Below are 22,870 nucleotides of genomic sequence, written 5' to 3'. Positions count from 1 at the left end.
TCCATAATATGACACCTATATATCCAACATCCTCACCGCTTGAAACAGAGGGAAAATGGAAGTCTGCCTCTACACAGTTAAAACCGAAGTCAAAATCCCAGCTCCTAACTCTTAAGAAAACCCTCAAGGCCTCAGTCATTGCTTGCCTTTCATTCTGTATCTGATCTCTCTTACCCACCCTGGTGACCCAGACCTAATGTAGCTCTGAAGCTGCCCCCTGGGACCTGCAAAGATAGCGCCATGTTCCCAAGCACGACCAACTGAGAGCAGAGGGACAGATTCCAAAACCAGGCTCAAGGCTACAAGGCAAGTGATTTTTCTTACCTTACCTGATAAGCCCCGAGGGCATACGTGTATCACAATGTCAAATAATGATGACTATTCATGATTCTAAGTCACCAAGAACAGTTTAATCGTGTTTACAGTACTTAGTTACAAAGCGTTCTAAAATGTGACGAGCCTGGCCCTGGGCTGCTGGGCTTTGAGCAGCTAATCCACGTGGCCTCCGTCTCCTCTTCCCCACACTTGCTGTCACTAGAGGAGGCGACACACGGTGCAGGGCGGTGGCCTCACCACTGGGTGACCGACCTGCTGTAAGACTTCATCTGGGCCAGCGCCTGCTCCTCCAGCTGGTCACTGTTGGACGCGGCACTCAAGGGGCGGTGGTTTTCATCAGCAGCAGCAAAGAAGGAGGCTCTCTGGACTGGAAGGGAGAGAAGAAGCCATTCAGGATGTTGGAGCCACATGCTGGGTCCTATCTCTCAAACGTCAACAGCTGGCCTACACCGAGGGTCAGATCTGAACAGTGTGCGCGGAGGCCTCCGAAACCTAGCTCCTGACCCGTGTAGGAAAAAATTACTGATGAAGCAGTAAGAGGACAGTAGCGTTGTCAGTTCTCTTTGAAAAATACTTGTGAATCGATTTGTAGTCCTCCTTTCATTACTCATCACAGTAGCATTCTATGAAATGTTTCCCTGGAAATGGGCATTGTGCCAAATTTCCAGACCGAGGCTTTCCACCAGGTGAGGATATAAAATGCACTTCTAGAAATGTTTTCCACAAGATAGCTGGCTATCTCCGTTGGCTTCAGCCAAAGTCCAACCATACGTATTCCAAAATATACCAAACCAAAAACGAGCCAAGAAGACGAAATCAAAGTTTGAAAAACCTCTCGTTAAAAACTCAAAACTGCCTCCATCTTAGAGAAAAGAGTGACCAACAAATCGAAAGTTAAAATCAAGGCAGTACTGGGGAAGTACCATCAGCTAACATGGGGACGGATGCCCTGTGGACTCCGCCATGGTGGCCGGACTTCTGAATTCTGTGGCCTAATCCATTTCTCCTGAAAACTCTAGCTTGACTGAATAGCTACATTCAATTCTTCAAGTAAGAGCAAGACAAGCCCCAAACCATTCATCTGCTATCACCGTTTTTTAAAGAGTATTTCCAGAGAGTTTACGTTGATGAACATAGAGTGAAGTCAGTCTATTCAAAACAGGTATTTGACAATTTTTGTCCACATGCACAGCATTACATTTAGTCACGGGAAATGTGCTACCAGAGTCCGGAGAGGTGAACAAGGAGCACAAAGGGAGTGTCCCTGACATTTGTCGAGACTGGGGCCGGCCAAGTGGACCAAGCATCCTAACAGATCCAACCACGCACTTTGCAATGATGTCTTTATGATGTGGTAAAAGACTCTCTCGGACGTGTGATCTCTTCAGTCAAGTGACAGCTGGGATTCCCCCCACACCCTGCCCTCCCCACGCATTGGCAGGTGAGGCACAATGCTGTGAACTCCTCTGTGGAGGAGAGGGCAGGCTCCACCTGTTTAAATCACGCAACGTGTGCCCCTACCGAGTACCCAGTAACTGTGGGTTCAACTGTTTCTGGCTGTGCCGGTCAAGTCCATGTGCTGTCGGGGTGTTGGAGGAAACCGGGTGGACAGGGACGGACCGGAGCCTCGCACCGCCCAAACCCCAGCATGGCCCTGCCGGTCCTGTGCTGTCCTGTTTGGTCTGCAGCAGACTCACCCTCATAGGCCTTCGCAGCGTCCACCAGGTTGGACCAATCCAAATCCGCAGCAGCATCGGGCAGGGGCATCAGGCCAGGGTCGGGCATGGGTGGCCTTCGAGTCTCCTGGACGTCAGTGAGGGAGCTGTCCGAGGCTGAGAACTCTCCTACAGGAAGAGAGTAGAAGACAGATTAGATACTTCTCATGGCCACAGGAGAACCGCTCAGGGTCTTACCCAGTTCCTGTTACCACAGCAGATTTCTACCTCAGTTGTTGTCTGGAATCTGTTTCTAATCCAGCAGGCCACGAGGGGCTGTCCTAAAGCGGATGTGAACTAGGAACTGGCTTCTTCCAGTCTTAACTCATTTTTCGATAACCTCCCTCTATCTCATTTTTAGTAGCATGAGACACAGAAAAGTTAGTTTTGCACCCAGGCAACATGTCTGCTTTTGTGGGAAGCTGTCTGTCTACAGTGGGGCCCAGGGTGGCTCCAGTGTCTTGCTTTTTTTCAGTCAAGGATTCAGGCTAGGATGCTGAGGTGTGGTTTGACAGACAACTGGGGTTTGAAGCCAGACCAGGAAGCTTGTTGGTATCTGTTCCAGGGGATAGTAGGGTCGTTCTCACTGGACTGGGACCCGGACTCTGACCCACCTGCCTGTGGACCCCCTGCACCCCTGGGGCAGGAGAGACAGACTTCTCCCCAGACCCCGCTGGCCCTGTACCCTGGGGATGTGTCTGCAGGGCGGCGTGAGCACCGAATCAGATGATGTGAGGGTGCTCGATTATCCAGATGGGAGTTCCTACAAGAAGGGGATGTTAGGATTGGTGCTGGCCTTCTTCCTCTTCCCAAGGGCACAAGGAGCTACTCTTGGGACTGGTTTGGGATCACAGCAGTCCCACAGCCTGAGCTGCCTCTGAGGGGACCATTTTAAAAATACAGATAGAGGGGCGCCTGGGTGGCGCAGTCGGTTAAGCGTCCGACTTCAGCCAGGTCACGATCTCGCGGTCCGTGAGTTCGAGCCCCGCGTCAGGCTCTGGGCTGATGGCTCGGAGCCTGGAGCCTGTTTCCGATTCTGTGTCTCCCTCTCTCTCTGCCCCTCCCCCATTCATGCTCTGTCTCTCTCTGTCCCAAAAATAAATAAAAAACATTGAAAAAAAAAAATAAAAAAAAAAAAATAAAAAAATAAAAATACAGATAGGAAGCCATCATAAGGACAGACCTCTGCCTGGCCTGGGGCGGAGAGTGCGCCACCAGCAGGCTGCTGGTGCTCAAGTTCATAGGGCGGAGAACAGAGGGGGCGGGCTGCTGGGCTCATGACGTGTAAATGCTCTCAACAGGGCACAGTGTGACTGCAACACTAAAATCCATGCCAACGTGAGCTAAAAGCTCAGCTGAAATCACTAAGTGGCTCCAGAAATACCTGTTTACAAGGAGTTAAAAAGTTTCACCAATTATGATAGCCTGGTAAACCAGAGTATATTTAGTGCCTGTTTTCCCTTTCAAATTACATAAAGAACTGCTCTGAACTGCAGCTGCCAGTTATTAATGTGCTTAAAATTAGCAAAATTATGAGTAAATGGAAATCAACAAATACTGCCAGATATTAAACGCTTTGCTCTGTTTAAACCTGCTCCCACCAAGGGTAAGTGGGTGGAACAATTTTGCGTGTCACTCACAACCCCTCTGCCCTTTTCTCTCTGGTGCCCAAATTTCCGTATGTGAAAAAGAAGTTGCTGCTTCCGCGTTGCCCAAACACATTTCAGTGACAGTCACTGAAACAAGGGCTGAGGGATCAGCCCAACAAGGCTTGCTCCATTTAGGACAGGGGGGCACATTGGGCTGCTGGCTGACTTTCAGGAAAGTGAGAAGGCATGGCTTCCTTGGCTGGACAATGACTGTGGGTGTGATTTCCAGGTCGCTTAGAATGTAAGCCTCTAGAAGACAGGGTCTCCTTTGAGACGACCCACGCAGACACGCCTTCACAAAGGGTTTGTCACAGGAGCAACGGAATTCAGGGAAGAGGAACCCCAATGCGGAGGCACAAGGGGAGAAAAGGGTAGGGCCTATCTGGTCACCACCAGGAGGTTTTTTTTTTTTTTCTTCTAGAGTCTAGATGGTAAAAAGTGGTCATTTTGTGTGTCAACTGGTTCATGGGAGGGTGACCTCGTGGAGAAAAGAGAAGCCAGATAGGGGAGAGGAAGCAACTGGAATCTGAGAGAAGCTGGCATGATCCCTGAGTGCTGTCTGCCATTGGCGAGAAGGGGACTGTAGAGGGGAGCAGGGAGAAAGCAAACGAGGCAAGCAGGAGGGTCAAAGAAAACACTGCTCCAAAGAAGTAGCAAAGAAAGGAAGAGAAAGGTGAGTACAAATGGAGGCAGAATGTGAAATAAGGGCAGACAGGCATAATAAACAAGCAGGACCAGAGGTTCTATAATAGGCATCTGCTGGGCTGGGTCACAGTGGGGAGGGTGGGTGCAGAACCCTGGAATATAGGTGGATAGAGAGAGGAGAAAGGAAAAGAACAAATTTAAACCCATAGTCCCAGAATATGGCCTTCAATAAAATTGGGATCTAGTTAGGTCACAGAGCAAACAAGGTATTTATGAACCAAAGGCAAGAACATGGAGGTGCCTGGCATCAATACTATGCCTTTCCCTAAGCTAGTACTTGCCTGCTCACCAAATGAATGAACTGACAATGACTGGTGGACACCACAGGCAATACCCTCACAATCAAGGAAAGATGGGAAGTCTGGGTTCATATGGTAGCTGGAGGGAGCCAGTGGATACAAGTCTCTAAAAAATAATTTAATGTTAGCCAAACCTGCCCAATCATAGTAAGCAGGCTGGGAAGTTTGGTAAAAATATAATGCCCAAACTATACCTGTGTATTAAAATTGAACTTCAGCAGGTCTTGGGTAAGGTCTGGAAATCTTACCAAGCATGCCAGGAGGAGGTTTTTAGATGCATCTGGAGTCTCAGTTTTTATGGCTGCCGCCCAGGGGATGCCCCTTGCTCACCTGGCTCTGGTGGCTGCAAGGGTGGGGGATGGGGGGGAGGGCTGTGTTCCTGGGTCCTATGGGATTTAAACAATTGGAGGGACAGTTCTTGACAGGCTACCACCAGCAGGGCACTGCACAGAGAGCAGACCAAAACAACTGCTAGTCTTCCTGTGACAGAGGCTTATTTGCTTGTTCTGGAGCTTTGGCCTAGGGGCAGGCTTCAGGTTTGGCACACAGCTAGGGGCCCACAGAGGTGCTCACAGGGCACGGAGGCCAGTGGATGCGATCTTTGTGCTTGCCCTCTGCTTTCCTCCGGCCTGCCGTTCTCAGAAATTAACTTATACACTCATCTAGTGTGCTGATTTTTATGACTGGCCATCCAAGGTGACACTATGAAATCGCCTGGCTCTGGCGGCCAGTGGGGCTTACACTTGTAGTCCCACAGGACAGTTTAGATTTGCATACTTGCTGCCAGAGTGTCTGGTTTACAATCAGTCTAAGTCTAGCTGCTGAGATCCTTCCCTTTGGGGACACCCCCAACTACTGAGATCCATTAAAAATAAAATAGGCCCTTTGGACAATCACAAAGGTTTGAGAGACAAGAAAGAGCTAGGGCAGGGTTGAACAGCAAGGTTCATCTCCCACATGAGGCCACTCCTTTAAGACTGGGAGAGGCAGCTGTCTTATCTAATACATAGACCAACACAAGGAGTCCAGACAAAGGAGGAAACAGGAATATGTAACAAACAAAAGAACATGATAAAATCATAGGAAAAGTCCTTAATGAAATGGACCTAAGTAACCTGCCTGACAAAGAGTTCAAGGTAACAGTCATAAAGATGCTCACTGAACTTGGGAGAAGAATAGATGCACACAGTGATAACTTCAACAAAAAGAAAATACAAGAAAATATTAAATAGAAGTCACAGAGCTTCAGGATACAATAATTGAACTGAAAATTATACTAAAGAGGTTCAACAGCAGATTAGATGAAGCAGAAGAAAGGATCAGTGGATTCGAAGACAAGGCAATGGAACTCACCCAATCAGAGCAGCAAAAAGGAAAAAGAATGAAAAAGAGTGAAAATAGCTTAAGGGACCTATAGGGCAACATCACACAGACCAACATTTGCATTATAGGGATCCAAGGAGGAGAAGAGAGAGAAAGGGGCTGAAACTACCCTAACCTGGAGAAGGAAACATCCATCCAGATCCAGGAAGATCAGAGAGTTCCAGATAAGATGAACGTAAAGGGACCCACACCAAGACACATTACAATTAAAATCTCCAAAATTAGACAAGGAGAGTATCTTAAAAGCAGCAAGAGGAAAACAACTTGTTATGTACAAGTGAATCCCCGTTAAGACTTCAGCAGAAGCTTTTCCAGGCCAGAAGGGAGTGGCATGATGTACTCAAAATGCTGAAAGGAAAAAATGCCAACCAAGAATCTTCTACCCATCTAAGTTGTCCTTCAGAATTGAAGATGGGATAAAGAGCTTTCCCGACAAACAAAAACTAAGTTCAACACAACTAGACTGGCCTTACAAGAAACATTTAAGGGACTTCTTTAAGCTGAAAAAAAAAGAGTGCTAATTAGTACAAGAAAACATTCAAGTATAAATCTTACTGGAAAAGGTAAACATATAGGAAAACATACTAAACATATTAGTAAAATAATTACTTATAAGCCTAGTATGAAGGTTAAAAAACAAAATAGAAGTAACTATTTTACTGTTGGCCCTTCAACAACACAGGTTTGAACCACATGGTTCTATGTGGACTTTTTTCTATAAATATTTTGGAAAAATTTTTTGAGATTTGCAACCGTTTGAAAAACTTGCAGACAAACCACGTAGCTTAGAAATATCAAAAAAAGTAAGGATGTCATGAATGCATAAAATATATATGTCTATTATAAAAGTTAAAATTCATTAAAACTTCATACAGTACATGGCACCACTCACAGATAAGAGAAATATGAACAAAGATGTGGTATTAAATCATAATTGCACAAAATTAACTAGAGTACATACTGCATCCTACTGCAGTGATTTTGTAGCTACTTCCTGTTGCTATCGCAGGGAGGCCTGGTGTGGAACGTATATCCACTCAAAATGCAAGTGAGGCTAATCACCTCCGCATGAGCAGTTCTTCTCACCGGTAAACTGGGTATCACAGTAAAAAGTGATCTCTGTTCTCATATACTTTTCATTGTGTTTAGTGCAATACCATGAACCCTGAATAACACCATGGGACCCATTCGAAGTGCTACTAGCGATGCTCAAAGTTTTCCCCCAAAGCAGAAAGACACGAAATTACACAAAAAAAGTTTAATTGCTTGATATGTATCATAGATTGAGGTCTGCTCCTGTAGCCGCCTGCCATTTTGAGCTAAATGAATCTTGCCTAAGGACCACTGTGAAAAAAGAAGAGGAGATTCATGAAGCCGATGCTGCAGCTGTGCCAGTAAGCACGAAAGCCTCGTACTTTTTGTGAAATATCTTTTTATCTCATATTCAAAATGCAGCTCTTATGTGGGTGCAGGACTGCTGATAAGAAAGGCATGCCTGCAGACACTAATAGGATTCACGAAAAACACAAAGTCATCACGTGACAATGCAAAGCAAAAGGAAGGTGAAAGATTTGAAGCTGTAGAATTTAATGCCAGCAAAGGATGGTTTGATAATTTTAGAAAGAGGCTTGGTTTTACAAATGCTCAAGATAACCAGAGGAGCAGTTCCACCAACCAAGATGCAGCAGACAAGTTCCCAGAGGCCATTTAGAAAATCACTGAGGAGAAAGGATATCTGCCTGAATGGGATTTAATGCAGACAAAATGCTCTATTCTGGCGTAAAATGCTATAAGAGACACTTATTATTTACTCCATATGAAGACAAGTATGCAGCAGGAAGGGATAGGCTAACTCTACTATTTTGTGCAAGTGCAGTTCAGGTTAGGATCAGGACTGCCCTTATCTATAAACTCACTCACCTCTGAGCCCTGAAAGGAAGTAATACCAGCTTCCAGTCGTCTGGTTGTACCAGAAGGCCTGGACAATGAGGACCGTTTTTCTGGACTGGTTCCATTGATGCTTTGTCCATGAAGTCAGGAAGTACCTTGCCATTAAGGAACTGCCTTTCAAAGTTCTTTGATATTGGACAATGGCCCTGGCCACCCAGAACCCCACGAGTTCAATACCAAAGGGTTGGTTTACTTGCCCCCAAACACGACATCTCTAATTCAGCCTCCAGATCGTGGAGTCATAAGAACCTTTAAGACTGATTACACAGTACTCTATGAAAAGGACTGTCAACACTATGGAAGAGAACCGTGATAGAGAAAACACCAGGAAATTCATGAAATCGTCATTAGAGAGGAAGCTGTGAAAACCACCAAGCCCAAAATAATAAACTCCTGCTCAAGAAAACGGTCCAGATGTTGTGCAGGACTTCATGGGATTGATGACAGAACCGACCAAGGAAATCATGAAGGAGCCTATGGACATGGGAAAAAAAGGCAGGAGGTGAAGGGTTTCAACATGTAGATCTTGGGGAAAGCCAAGAGCTAACAGACACCACACCAGAGGAATTAACAGAAGATGACTTGACGAGAGGAGTATTTCCAAACCAGTGCCAGATGATGAGGAATGAGATGTAGAAGAAGCAGTGCCAGAAAACAAATTGTCACAGAAGAGTTCGGGTTATGCAGAACTGCTTTTGACTTCTTTTACAACAAGAACCTATGACGTGGACACTGGAAGGAAAGCTGGTGGAGGGTCATTATTGTATAGAAACATATTCAGAGAAATGAAAAAGCAAAAAAGTCAGAAATTACAGTGTATTTCCATAGAGTTACACGGGACGTGTCTGCCTGTCCCACTTCTGTTGCCACCTCTGCCGGCCCTGAGACGGCATGGCTAACCCCTCGTCTTTCTCCCTCTCCTCGGCCTACTCAGTGTGAAGATGGGGTGAAGACCTTTACGATCCACTTCCGCTTCATGAATAGTAAGTAATCATCAGGCCATACAACTAATAAACTTACCTATTGTGTATGTAAGTGTTTTCATGTGAAAATCTAGTAACTGTACAGCAAGAACTGTAGGAGGTACCTGTGTGTCATCATCGTCATGGTTGAAATAGTCATCATGCAATGTGCCAGTCTTGTATGGGAGTGAACAGCTTGTCCTTACATAGGCATAAGGTGAGTGATATTTAATATAAAAGTAATAACGTTTTAGTTTTCTTCCTGTTTTGTATTTTGCTTTCAAAGAATTACATTACCATAAAGTATTCCTCTCACGTAATTGGGAAAAAACTGCGTATCAGTCTATTGGAGGTTAAGTGTTTTGTTTTTTTTTTTTTTAACGTAACCATGTTTCTAAAACTGTGCTATACATATGACTAATACTTTATGCCATAAAACTTTTATAGCAATTCATTAGTGTATATGCTAGGCTATCGTATCAATTCCACTAGGCTACCATAGAGCAATCATATTGCTGCTGCTTCATCATCAGTGCAGAAATATTATCCTTGTAAATAAATATGCATTCCTTTTCACTTTTGATGTCCAGTGTTAATAATACGTGTGACATCTACAGTGTTTTGTATCATATGAGACAAAGTTGGTGTAGGTACTGACCAATGATTAATCATGTAAGCTGAAAAGGTGGACTTACAGTACAGTACTGTAAATGTACCTTCTCTTATAATTTTCAGTATTTTCTTTAGTTTTATTGTAAGAATACAGTATACCATACACACAAAATATTTGCAAATGACTATGTTATTGGTAAGGTATCCAGTCAACAGTAGGCTATTAATAGTTATATTTTGGGGAAGTGAACAGTTATACACAGGTTTTTTACTATACAGGGGGTTGACACCTCATACCCCCTTGTTGCTTAAGGGTCAACTGTAACTAGTTAAGGGATAAACAAGATAAAAAAGGTGTAAACTGTGACACCAAAAACATAAATTGTTGGGGGGGGGTTGAAAAATGTAGAACTTTAGAATACTTTTAAACGTAAGTTGTTATGAACCAAAAGTAAAGTGTTATAAGTTGTTATATGAAAACCTCATGGTAACCACAAAGCAAAAACCTACGATAGATACGCAAAATATAAAGGGAAAAGAATTGTAGCACACCACTACAGAAAGTCATTAAACCACAAAGGAAGAGAGCTGAAGAGAGGAACACAGAGGAACTACAAAACAGTAAAAAGTGTATTAGCTATCAATAATTACTTTAAATGTAAATGGACCATATTTTCCAATTAGAAGACACAGGGTGACTGTATAAAAAAAACCCACAACCCCTCTATATACTTCTGTATACGTCTATATACTTCTTACTTCAGAAATAAGGACTCACACAGACTGAAAGTTAAGGAATGACAGCAGATATTCCACGCAAATGGAAACCAAAAGAAAGCTGGTGTAGTTATCCTGCTATCAGACAAAAAAGACTTTAAAACAAAGACACATAAGGATAAAGGGGCCAATCCAATAAGAGGATATAACATTTGTATATATTTATGCACCTAACATAGGAGTACCTAAATATATGAAACAAATATAAACAGACCTAAAATGAGAAACAGCAATTCAATAATAATAGGGGATATTTGCTAACCCACTTTCATGAATGGATAGATCATCTAGACAAAGTCAATTAGGAAATATCAGCCTTAAATGACACACTAGGCCAGATGGACTTAACAGCTCTATATAGAACACTCCATACAAAAGCAGAAGAATGTACCTCTTTTCGATCACACACAGAACATTCTCCAGAATGGATCATATGTTAGGTCACTGGTCTTAATAAACTTTAGGTGACTGAAATTAAATCAAACATTGTTTCCCACTATAATGGTATGACACTAGAAATCAATTATGAGAAAAAGGAAAATTCACAAATACATGGAGACTAAATAACATGGTACTAAACAACCAATGTGGTCAAAGAAGACATCACAAGAGATATCAAGAAATACTTTCAAAAGAATGAAAATGGAAGGAAATACAACATACCAAAGCTTATGGGATACAGCAAAAGCAGTTCTAAGAAGCAAGTTCATAGTGACAAATGCCTGCCTCAGGAAACATCTCAAATCAACAACCTGACTTTACAACTGAAGGCACTAGGCCCAAAGTTAGTAGAAGGAAGGCAGTAGCAGATCAGAGTTGAAATGTATGAAATAGAAACTAAAAAAACCCCAAAGAAACAAAATATAAAATTAACAAACCTTTAACTAGACTCACCAAGAAAAAAGAGAAGACTCAAAATCAGAAATGAAAGAAAAGACATTACAACTGATACCAGAGAAATACAGAGGATCTTAAAGAGACTACTACAAACAATTGTACACCAGCATATTGCACAACCAAGACAAAATGCATAATCCCCATAAACACACAACCTACCAAGACTGAATCATGAAGATTATGAGACTAAGTGCTGCCTGCTATGCTAAGAAGGCATGAAGACTGAACCATGAAGAAACAGAAAATCTGAAGAAACAGACCCATTATACTAGTAAAGAGATGGTTGGGAGGTTTATGTCTACTGATTAAACCAAAAACCCAGGAACAGAGTACTTTATTGGTGAATTCTACCAAACATTCAAAGAAGAATTAATCCTTCTAAAGCGCTTCCAAAAAAAGAAGAAGAAGAAAAAGGAACACTTCCAAATTCATTTTAAGAGGCTAGCATTACCCAGATACCACAATTAGACAGGGACACTAAGAAAAAAAATCACAGGTCAATGTCTCTGATGAACATGGATGCAAAATTAGCAGACCGAATTCAGTGATACATTAAAAGGACCATATACTATGCTCTAGGGGGATTTATCTCAGGGATGTTAAGGATGGTTCAACATCCACAAATCAATCAATGTGATATAAAACATTGACAAAATGAAGGATAAAAATCATATAATCATCTCAATAGGTGCAGAAAAAGCATCTGACAAAAATCAACATCCACTTACAATAAAAACTCTCAAAATATGGGTATAGAGGGGATGTACTTTAACATAATAAAGGCCATATATGACAAGCCCATAGCTGACATCGCACTCAATGGTGAAAAGCTGAAAGCTTTCCCTCTAAGGTCAGGAATGAGACAAGGATGCACACTCTTATCATTCTGATTCTATAAAGTATTAGAAGTCCTAGCCAGAGCATTAAACAGGAAATAAAAGACCTCCAAATATGAAGTAAAATTTACTATTTGCAGATGGCATATCATATTAGAGAACCCGAAAGACTCTGCCAAGAAACTCTTAAGAATTAATAAAGGAATTCAGTAAAGTTGCAAGATACCAAATCAATTCACAAAAATCTGTTGCATTTCTATATACTAATAACAATATATCAGAAAGAACGATTAAGAAAACAATCGTATCAGAAGGAATGAAATACCCAGGAATAACTTTAACCAAGGAGGTAAAAGACCTGTACACTCTAAACCATCAGACATCGATGAAAGAAACTGAAGACACAAATAAACGGAAGGTATTCCATGCTCATAATATTGTTAAAATGTCCATACTACCCAAAGCAATCTACAGAGTCAATGTGCAATTCCTATCAAAATTTTAATGGCATTTTTCACAGAAGGAGAACGAGCAATCTCAAAATTGTATGTAATTACAAAAGACTCTGAACAGCCAAAGCAATCTTGGAAAAAACAAAGCAGGAGGCATCACGATCCCTGATTTCAAACTACACTACAAAGCTACAGAAATCAAAAGAGTATGGTATTGGCATAAAAACAGCTACATCAATGGAACAGAGAGCCCAGAAATAAACATATGCATACATGGTCAATTAGTTTATGACAAAGGGGCCAAGAATATCCAATAGGGAAAAGATGGTCTTTAATAAATGGTGCTGGGAAAACTGGACAGCCACATGCAAAAGAAACCAGAGCACTCACTATCTTAAACCAACATAAAAAAGTTAACTCATTATGGATTAAAAACTTGATTGTAGGGGCGCCTGGGTGGCTCAGTCGGTTGAGCGCCGACTTCGGCTCAGGTCACGATCTCGCGGTCCGTGAGTTCGAGCCCCGCATCGGGCCCCTGTGCTGACAGCTCAGAGCCCGGAGCCTGTTTCAATTCTGTGTCTCCCTCTCTCTGACCCTCCCCCATTCATGCTCTGTCTCTCTCTGTCTCAAAAATAAATAAACGTTAAAAAAAAAAAAAAAAAAAAAAAAAAAAACTTGATTGTAAGACCTGAAGCCATAAAACTTCCAGAATGTTTTCTTCAGTAAGCTCCCTGACATCAGTTTTGACGATGACTTTTTGGATTTGACACCAAAAGCGAAAATAAACAAGTGGAATACCTACAAACTAAAAAGCTTCTGCACAGCAAAGAAAACCATTAACAAAATGAAAAGGCAACCTATGGAATGAGAGAAAATATCTGTAAATCATATATGATAAGGGGGTAATATCCACAATGTATAAAGAACTCTTACAACTCAAGAGCCAAAAGACAATCTGATTAAAAAATGGGCAGAGAATATGAATAGACATTTTTCCAAAGAAGACCTATTGACGGCCAACAGGTAAATGAAGAGATGCTCAACATCATTAATCATTAGGGAGATGTAAATCACAACCAAAACGAGGTATCACTTCACACCTGTTAGAATGTCTATTATCAAAAAGGGAAGATACAAGTGTTGGCAAGGGTGTAGAGAAAAAGGAATCCTAGTGCACTGCTGGTGGGAATGTAAATTGGTGCTGTCACTATGGAAAACAGTATGGAGGTTTCCTCAAAACAGAGCTACCCTATGATCCAACTATCCAACTATTCCTATGATCTGGAAATTCCACTCTGGGTATTCACCGGAAGAAAATGACAACTCTAACTTGAAAAAAATGTATTGTACCCCCATGCTCACTGCAGCATTATCTATAATAGCTAAGATGGAAACAGTAGCTATAATGGACACCTAAGTGTCCAATGATGGATGAATGGTACACACACACATACAACGGACTAATACTCAGCCTTAAAAAATGAAATCTTCCCACATGCAACAACATGGATGGGCCTTGAGGGCATTGTGCCGACTGAAATAAATTGGAGAAGGACAAATAAGTCACGGGGTTTCCTGCAATGTACCACATGATGACTACAGTTAAAAACTGCATATTTGAAAGCCGCTAAGAGACTAATGTTAAAAGGTCCCATCAAAAGAAAAAACAACTTTGCAACTATGCATGGTGACAGATCTTAACTAGACTCACTGTGGTGATCATTTCACAATACAAACATCGAATCAACAGGTTGTACACCTGAAACTAATATAACGTTACATGTTGGTTAAACTTCAGTAAAAACCAAAATGAAACAGATAACACTTACGGTCTGGTGAGGCTGACCGTCGGTACCTGTGGGCTGGGATTACAGCTGAGAGGCTGAGGGAAGGGTGGCTAGCAGAGAACCTGAGCATGCTAGCCAGACATGCTCCAGCTACGCCTCTCTGAGCAGATGGAGTGGCCCCTCTTTCTGGGGACTCACCTCCCTCAGCAGGGCTGCTCGGCGGCGGCAGAAAAACCAACTTACCATGCAACGACTTCATTCCCAAGGTGTAAGAAGGCCTCCGCAACGGAAGAGACTTGGGAAGAGAAGGGTACGTGCTACTGAAGAGGACGTCATTGGGCAGGGCTTGGTCCAGAAGTGAAGGCCTTGAGGTGAAAAAGTGCTCCCTCTGCCCGCTGTAAATGCTCTCGTCCGACAGCGTCCGGTGCAAAGCCCGCCTTGAGGTGGGGGTGGTAGGAAAAGGAGACTGAGGAGAGGAGAGCGCATGGAACTGAAAAACAGTGTCGAGACAACAAGAAGTAAATTTCTTGGGTCACACACCCAAGTCTCGGATTGGGGACGGGTGGGCTGACGAAATCACCGCTCTTAGACACCACCTCCCCCTTCAGATCCTAGAGCCCGGCAAGGAAGCCTCCGGCTCCACCATCTCGGTCTACATCCTTCAGAGCCAAGATGGGAGTTCCTGGCCATCCTGTCCTCAAGGCCCAGCACGCGGCCTATGGCCTACTGGTGCTCAGCACGCAATTCAGGTGTGAGATTAAGCAGATTCATCAGGACTGTGTCACGGTAAGAACAAGATGATGATCAGACACATGTGAGTTTTATTTGAGTCCCGTGCCATTGACCGAATCTGAGCCCAGCATTTCTCAGGATTATTACGAGGAGTAAATGCAAACACTGGACTGGAATGTTTATCGGTGGTATTAAGTGACATCATGGTCCCCAGGGGAACAGCCACAATGCCAGGAGGTTGTCCCCAGAAGCTTAGCAGGTGATGCCATATGCGCTGGGCAACAAGAGCACTGGACCATCGTGATCTATTAACTCTAGTAGTAGGTGCCTCTTGATAAACATCAATTACTAATACATTCAATGAGTTTTAAACATTATTTTTTAGGATGGATTTCTATTTATGAAATTAAAATAGGGAAGCCATCTTAAGTGACAAATATTTATACAGGTATATACAAATGGCTGACATTCCACAGAGCTGTTATCTCTTTTGCCTTTGTCACCAGATTTGATTTTACTTGAGATTCTTCTGCAAAAAGTGAACTTCTGAGAATCCCATTCATTGCGAAACAACAGATATATTAACAATGTTTGAATATCCAGCCTGAGAGCCAACAGAGTATTTGGTCTATCAGCAATAAAGCTACATTTATTCCATGGCTCTCAGGCTACTGTTCACTTTGGCAGGGAGAACAATGTGGAGGACAGGTGAAGACGTGAGTAGGAGGGCTGAGTCATAGCTGGCAGAAAGCCTCTGTGGGACTTTCCGTGACACTCTGAAGAGGCAGAGGGATGATGACACAGCCACGTCTTCTTTCAGGACGCTGAGAATAGAGCACACACTCAGGTTCACTCATGGGCTCCGTGTCTAACAGGCTTCTGTTCAACAAACCAAGGGTTAATCATGTCAAAGCTGCCCAGGAAATGGTGTGCATGACTGCTGCCTAAATGTGAAAAAATTATTAATCCAACACATTGCAAATGAGCCCCAGGAGTAGCCAACTGTGTAGAAAGTGTGCTCACTTCTAAAAACTCACAAGGAGTTAAATGCAAGGTACATCTATGCTTGCCTAGAAAACTAGAAAAACTAGAAAACTAAGCTGCTGTGATAAATTCTGAGTCTTTAAGTACAGGGAACTGGGTATGGAAATGGTGATTTCCCTTTCCACCTCAAAGAGAAGAGTGGGCATCACGAAGGTTAAATGGCTTGCTGATTACAATTTTAAAAACTAAAGCCAGATTCTCTCTTCTGTGTCTGCAAGCTTCTAGGACGATCACATAAGGTTTTGCCAACCACACCAGGCCCCGGGTCTCTCCATTCAAACACTGGTCCCAATCTTTTTTTTTTTTTTTTTTTTTTTTTTTAGCACTTCTGGGTTCAGCAAAGGGATTTCCTTTTCCAGTGAGTATCCCCACCCTGATGGTTTCACAGGACGGTTTTCCACCAATTTTAGTTTTAGCCTCTTTTGGGGGAAACATTAACATACTTCAAGGCAGCGAACAGCTCCCTTGAAGGGATCCTTTTGAGTAGCATGCTTTATTAAAAGTTACAACATCCTGCACTCAAATGGGAGGCGGGGTAGGTGATGGAAGGAAGCAATCTGTCTCGACGCTTTCCACCCATTAAAAAGTAGTCTTGTCCCAACACACTGCGATGTCCCCTCACCCCATCCCTCTTCAACTCCAGTCTTGTAGGTATGCACACCTATCTGGTTCTGAGAGCGCCCTCTGCCGGCCTTGCACGGTGCTTGCTGGGTGGCACCCAGTGCTGCCAGCCCTGGGAAGGAACCACAAGGGAGTCAACGGCTGACTCGGAAGGGATCTGAGAGCCCATAAGGCTGCGGGGTTTTCAAAGTGCTCCAACGGACCCTATGGGTTTCTCACAGCGTCACTGCCTGGGGAGAGGAGATGTTCAGGTGGGACCCAGGAGCCCAAGACACCCACCCCTCCCATCAGAGAAACTGTGTTCTCAGTTCTACATATTGGGCTTCCACGTATACTTTTATTCAAATTCCTGAGCTTTTAAATCATCTGGGCACCACCGCTCTACTCTGGGCTGGTTTCATAGCTGAGGAACAAGGCATCTAGCTCCAGGTCAGTCTCCTGTTCTCTCACTCTTTCTAGTCCTCCTGGCTGCAGAGAAATGGGTTACCCACACTTGCAATAAGCAAGCAGTGCTTACTGGTGGCAAAGCAGGCCTACTGATTTGTACTGTGTTCACTTGTGGCTGTATGCAGCCCTCGGGAAAAATACGGTTATCCCAGCTCTGTCCCCCAGTGAGGTTTCTTAGAATGTTAGAGCTCTGCTATTTTCCTTTCCTTGAGCTCCGCAGCAGCTGCTGAGGCCGTGCAGCCACCTCTCTCTGAGCCACAGTCTGCCCGGCAGAGTCTGTCCCATCCTGCAGCAGACATCATATGCCCGGGAGTGACCCTGTCATTTGATATTAACCAGCGCTCCTAAGTAGCACTTGCTATCCAGGAAAGCTGATGTGGTCCGAGTGGGTTCCAAGGATCACACAGCTCAAAGCTGGCCGCTGCTGGGACCCTGACGAGGTGGCTTGGGGCCTTGAGCCAGGCATGGCCTGGAAAACCTCTCAGGAGCACGCTGGCCTTTCTGACACAGCAAAGCCCTGGGCAGTCAGAGAATCTTGGAAGACACATCGAGCCACTTAGCTAAACTCATCTGAAACCAAACCAAAAAGGAGGACGCCGGAGAGAAAACAGCCTTATTTCCAGCCCTGCTTGCAGCCTTTCCCAGCAACAGAGGAGGACTTTCTCTGCAGAGGGTCTCATGGTGATACAGCCACGGCACAAAGAAAGTGCGCTCCTGTTTCAACTAGGAATGTTAAAATAATTCATTTTGGAAATAAAAGCCAAGAAATGGAAGAAAGGGAAAACAGACATTTGCTTTCAATTATTTCTACTGCATAAGTAAATCAAAAGAATAGAGTTTGCCCCTTTCCAAAAAAAAAAAAAAAAAAAAAAAAAATGTTAAGAGAACTGGAGGAAAGATTCCTTTCAGGGCAAGTTTTATTTTCCTCTAACCTCAAAGGAAAAATCTGAAATAATTTTTATTTTGAAACTGGTACTTAAGCGTTTTAATATACCTCTTTGGGTTCTGATGGAAAAAGAAGTTTCAAGCACTATCTTTTGCAAGGTTGCTAAGGAAACCATTTGTACCCTGGGAGATGAGTCAGAAGTCTTAAGTGCTGGCTTATAAAACAGAAATTACAGAAATCAAGAATGGCAAGTCTTTAAAATGATTTATGATGTTAATGTTTATGTTAATAAATCTATTTCTCAGCAGAACTCCAGACTGGCCTCTGGAATACGTTTGATTTCTATAAATGTGGATTTCTAAGTTTAGGAGGTAAATCTGACCTATCTTGAGGAAGACACACACACACAGAGGAATGTACGTGTGCTGCACACACACCAGAGTGGAGACAAAGCCTGGATGGACAAGGCCACGCCGCTCATCCCGCTGGGCATGGCACCCTGCACTCTGATCCCAGTTCGAGGACAGCAAGTGTTCAGGGAAATATGTAGCTTACATCTTCAATCAATTGTCAGAGTCCCTGAAGTACACTGTCTAGTCACTTTAAACAGACTACCAGTCATTTGGCTAAGAACCTGGAGAACAGAACATGTCAAAGCTTGCTGCCCTGACCTTCCTGGAGGTAGACTCCAGTCTCCTGGGGCTACACCACACACCGCAGACAGAAATGCCTTATGCTCAGAGCCAATTACGTTTGGGCCCCACTCAGCAAACAACCAGCTCCGGGCCCTGGGAGTGTGAGATCGTGCACCTTCAAGAGCCTTGAGTAGGCTTAGTGGTCCTCTGAGCTGAGGAGAGCAGGACAGAGCTGCCACGTGGGCAGGCAAAGGTTTGGCCACTGACACACAAACATATACCCTGAGCATGTGCTTGGGAAATGATGGGGAAGGAGGCTGGGTTTAGAGAAGGCATTTCTCGACTGTAATTCTGGGAGGGAAGTACAGAGAAGGCTCGGTAAAGTAAAGAGAATCTAGAAAGTTCTGAAGGTACATGTAGAAGGTATGTGTAGGTAGGTGTAAACCTAGTTTGCTGGGCTGAAGAGGTGGCTTTTGGGGGTGAGGGGGTGAAGAGAGTGAGTGTCCATCAGGCAGTTTCTCTGAGCGACGGGCCAGTATGTGGCACACAGCCAGTAGGCTTGCCTGGTGGGTCAGGGGACAGAGGTGAGGCCAAAGTGCAGGCTGCTGTGGGCACACAAGGCAGGACGTGAACTCTGGGCTACTTGTCAGGGGAGGGACCCTTCGGACAGAAGGCACTAAAGCCTTTACAGAAAACTCTGACAAGAGAGACAAAGGTGCCTCTGCAGAGTTCTCAGAAGCAATGTCATCTGAGCTAATATTTCATCAGGAGCATGGCTGGTGCACTGAAGAAAGCCTGGTGGCGGGAGAGACAGGTTAATCTAAAGGCAGACCGAGAGGTGTGGCAGCGGGGCAGAACACCCAAGCGTGAGCTCATTTTTGGGAAGGGGGTGATGGCGGGAGGTGGGCTCCACAGAAGAGGAGCCAGGAGCCAGCACTTCCAGGAGGATGTCCCTGCGGCGAGCAGCCCCATCCCGTTGGGCCTCTCTTACTGCCATTTACCCCGGGCTCTGTCCTGTACCTTAAAGTTCTTCTGCGATTCGGGAGTTGGGCTTTCCAGGTCGATGAGTTTCTTGAGGTCCTCCTCAATGGTGGACTTGGAGGCCGGCTTGGGGGACGCCCGGAGGTCCCTGGTTGAGGCACGCAGCCTGGTGTGGGCTATCTCGTTGCCGTCGCTCTGGTGACGCCTGGAAAGAAAGGGAAGAGAGGGTAGCAGCCCAGCTGACAAGGTTGAGGGAAGCGGGCGATGGGCCCAGAGGCTGTAAGTCAGTGGGGAAGTACAGGAGAGAAAAGGTGAATCTGCTGGGGTACCTGTTTGTGAAAGACACCACCAATCTAAACGCAAAAGAAAAAATTCTGATGACTAAATCACTCTTCTACGGGAAACTGTTAGCTCCACTAAGCCCAAATTAGCAAGACTTATTAATAAAAGACCACAGGCTATGAATCTCAAGTGTAAGTTTTGTACAAATACAAACAACATAATTGAATGAATCGCGTAGGGTTTTGTTTTTCTTCTTTTTTCTTGCTGTACTACTTTGTCAAAAAGTTCTTTATATTCAGGGGTAGTCCCTTTCTAATACTCCCTCCAGTGGCTCCCGGCCCAGTTAAAGATGACATGAGAAGGCTGTGATTAATATAATCAAAGGGATAGCGTCATCTTAGTGCCAAAGGGTCATTTATCTCAAAGTCTGTTCTTCAGACATACTCTCTTCCTACAAGATCGAAGATTCTCAAGTCAGTGTTTTGCCACACATTTTATTTAAGGAATGAAGCAGAGAAATAACTGAAGACAGGTTTTACTCAGGAGAAAAGAAAAAAATCTCCCTACCAAACACCAATGCCTTCCCAGACCCCAGGTGGCTTCCTCTCTTGCAGGAAATTGCCCCAACCTTTTCTGTTCTTGGTCATGTTGAAAGCGAACCACTCAGGAAGAGAAGCAAAAGAGTTCTTACTTTCTTGTGTCCATGAATCCCACGGAGTTTATGGTTCCTTCGGGTTTCTTCCAACCAATCAGGTACTTGCTGGTCGCCCCCTGGCGAGGGTAGAAAGTCCTAGGACCAGACGAGGAGGAGGAGGAGGAGGAGGAAGGTAGGAGCTGTGAGGTGGCAGGATGGAGCTCTTCTTTAGGGGAGCTTCTGGCACTGGTGAAGACAACGGGGCTGGGAGAGTGTCGGGAGCCCATGGTGCTGAGGAGAAGCAGGACAGAGACAAAACGACCCTGGTGTGCATGCGTGCATCCCGGGGTCAGCACAGCAGCCGTCGAAGTGTCGTCCAGGACAGGAGTGATGGCCAGGTTAAAGAACAATGAGTATTTCATAAAACAGTAATGGGGATGGGCTGGCTAGCCAAAACAGTCTTGTTTTCTCGCTATAATTTAAATGTCTGCTGTGAAAATGAAACACGGTCACCGGGGCTGAGTCTGCACTTTGAGGTTAAAAAGCGAAAATAGTTAAGACTGTCAGGGATGCTCTGAAACATGCTAACAACTGAGCTTTGCTACGGTGAAGCCTGGAAGAGGCAAGTAACAGGCGAACTGGCAATAACAGGTGTAGCAGTCTCGGTGGCTGTCTGCCTTGCCTTCCTCAGAACCAGGGCTCCTGGTGATGCTCCCCAGGTCCAGGCTGAGGAAGGGACACGACACTGGATCAGGCATACAGTTCTCCACACATCCACATCCACGGCCAAAGGGGCACACTGAGGTCTCCTTCCCCATGGCATCTGGCATTAAGACTGATTCTCTAGAAAGCTGTTCAATGGAATGGAAACGCATCACTATCCTACACCATATGCAAAAATCAACTCAAAGTGGACTAAAGACTTGAATATTAAGATCTGAAACCATAAAACTCCTAGAGGAAACCACACGGGATAAGCTCCTTGACATCGACCTTGGCAATGATGTTTATGGATTTGACACCAAAAGCAAAGGCAATAAAAGCAAAAATAAACAAGTGGAAGTATTCGAATTAAAAAGCTATACACAGCAAAGGAAACCATCAATAAAATGAATGCAAGTCATATTTCTGGTAAGGACACAATATCCAGAATACATAAAGAACTCCTGTAACTCAATAGAAAAAAAATGTGATTAAAAATGGGCATAGAGGGGTGCCTGGGTGGCTCAGTCGGTTGAGCGTCTGGCTTCGGCTCAGGTCATGACCTCACACTCCTTGAGTTCGAGCCCCACGTTGGGCTCTGTGCTGACAGCTCAGAGCCTGGAGGCTGCTTCAGATTCTGTGTCTCTCCCTCTCTCTGCTCCTCCCCTGCTTGTGCTCTGTCTCTCTCTCTCTCTCTCTCTCTCTCTCTCTCAAAAATAAACATTTTTTAAAAAATGGGCATAGAATCTGAATAAACATTTTTCCAAAGAAGATATATGGATGGCTAACAAGTATGTGAAAAGCCGCTCGACCTCACTAATTATCTAGGAAATGCAAATCTAAACCACAATGAAATATCACCTCACACCTGTCAGAATGACTATTACCAAAAAGACAAGAAATAACAGGTGTTGAAAAGGATGTGGAGCAAAGGGAGCCCTTGTGCACTGGCTCTTACTACAATGAAAGTTGTCACTGAAGGTTTAGTGACCAGGATGGGGTCTCAAAGCATTTGCCAATAGCACTTTGTTGGTCAAAACCCAATGGTCCTGAACTGAATGAAGTATGGACTTTTCATAATGATGCATCAATACTGACTCCTTAGCTACAACAAATGTACCACAGGAACAGGAACATCAAAGGACAACAATGGGGGAAACTGGTGAGGGGACGTGGGAACTCTCTGTACGGCTTTGTAACTTTTCTGCAAGTCAAAAACTATTCTAAAATAAAAACGTTTCTTACTTAAAAACTAAGCAAATGAACAAAACCAAAAGCCCCAAATCTTAGCGGTGCTGAGACAGGAGATACTACACGCAGGTGAAAGTGATCTTGAACCCCCACCTGCAACCTTACCTAAACATCAATTCCAGCTGGCTTGTGTATTGACACACAGATCCAAAGATTCTGGACTATACCACGAAGAACATCTTTATGATAGAGGCAGAAGTCTCTTTAAAGGATCATAAAGGAAAAGACTAAACTCCATTGAAAGTAAGAACGTCTATTCATCAAAAGACACAGAAAAAGAAGATGTATAAAATAC

General features: G+C 44.0%; 1 protein-coding gene across 18 annotated transcripts in view; it reads right to left on the bottom strand.

Annotated features, from left to right (window-relative positions):
* SIPA1L1 (signal induced proliferation associated 1 like 1) overlaps positions 1–22,870 on the bottom strand; it is a 364,598-nt gene that overhangs the window by 2,792 nt on the left and 338,936 nt on the right. For all 18 annotated transcript variants that reach the window (XM_078448063.2, XM_078448064.2, XM_078448062.2 and 15 more), the window contains 5 exons: positions 20,680–20,913; positions 19,746–19,911; positions 14,604–14,850; positions 2,034–2,180; positions 589–703 (listed from right to left, as the gene is read on the bottom strand). In XM_078448063.2, coding sequence (XP_078304189.2) covers positions 589–703; positions 2,034–2,180; positions 14,604–14,850; positions 19,746–19,911; positions 20,680–20,913 — 909 coding nt within the window. The remainder of the gene's footprint in view (positions 1–588; positions 704–2,033; positions 2,181–14,603; positions 14,851–19,745; positions 19,912–20,679; positions 20,914–22,870) is intronic.

The sequence above is a fragment of the Panthera onca genome, chromosome B3, assembly GCF_046562875.1.
Source record: "Panthera onca isolate mPanOnc1 chromosome B3, mPanOnc1 haplotype 2, whole genome shotgun sequence".
In the NCBI taxonomy this organism is placed as follows: Eukaryota; Metazoa; Chordata; class Mammalia; order Carnivora; family Felidae; genus Panthera; species Panthera onca.
Note: the sequence above shows the minus strand (reverse complement) of the source record. Positions and strands in the feature narration are given on the sequence as shown.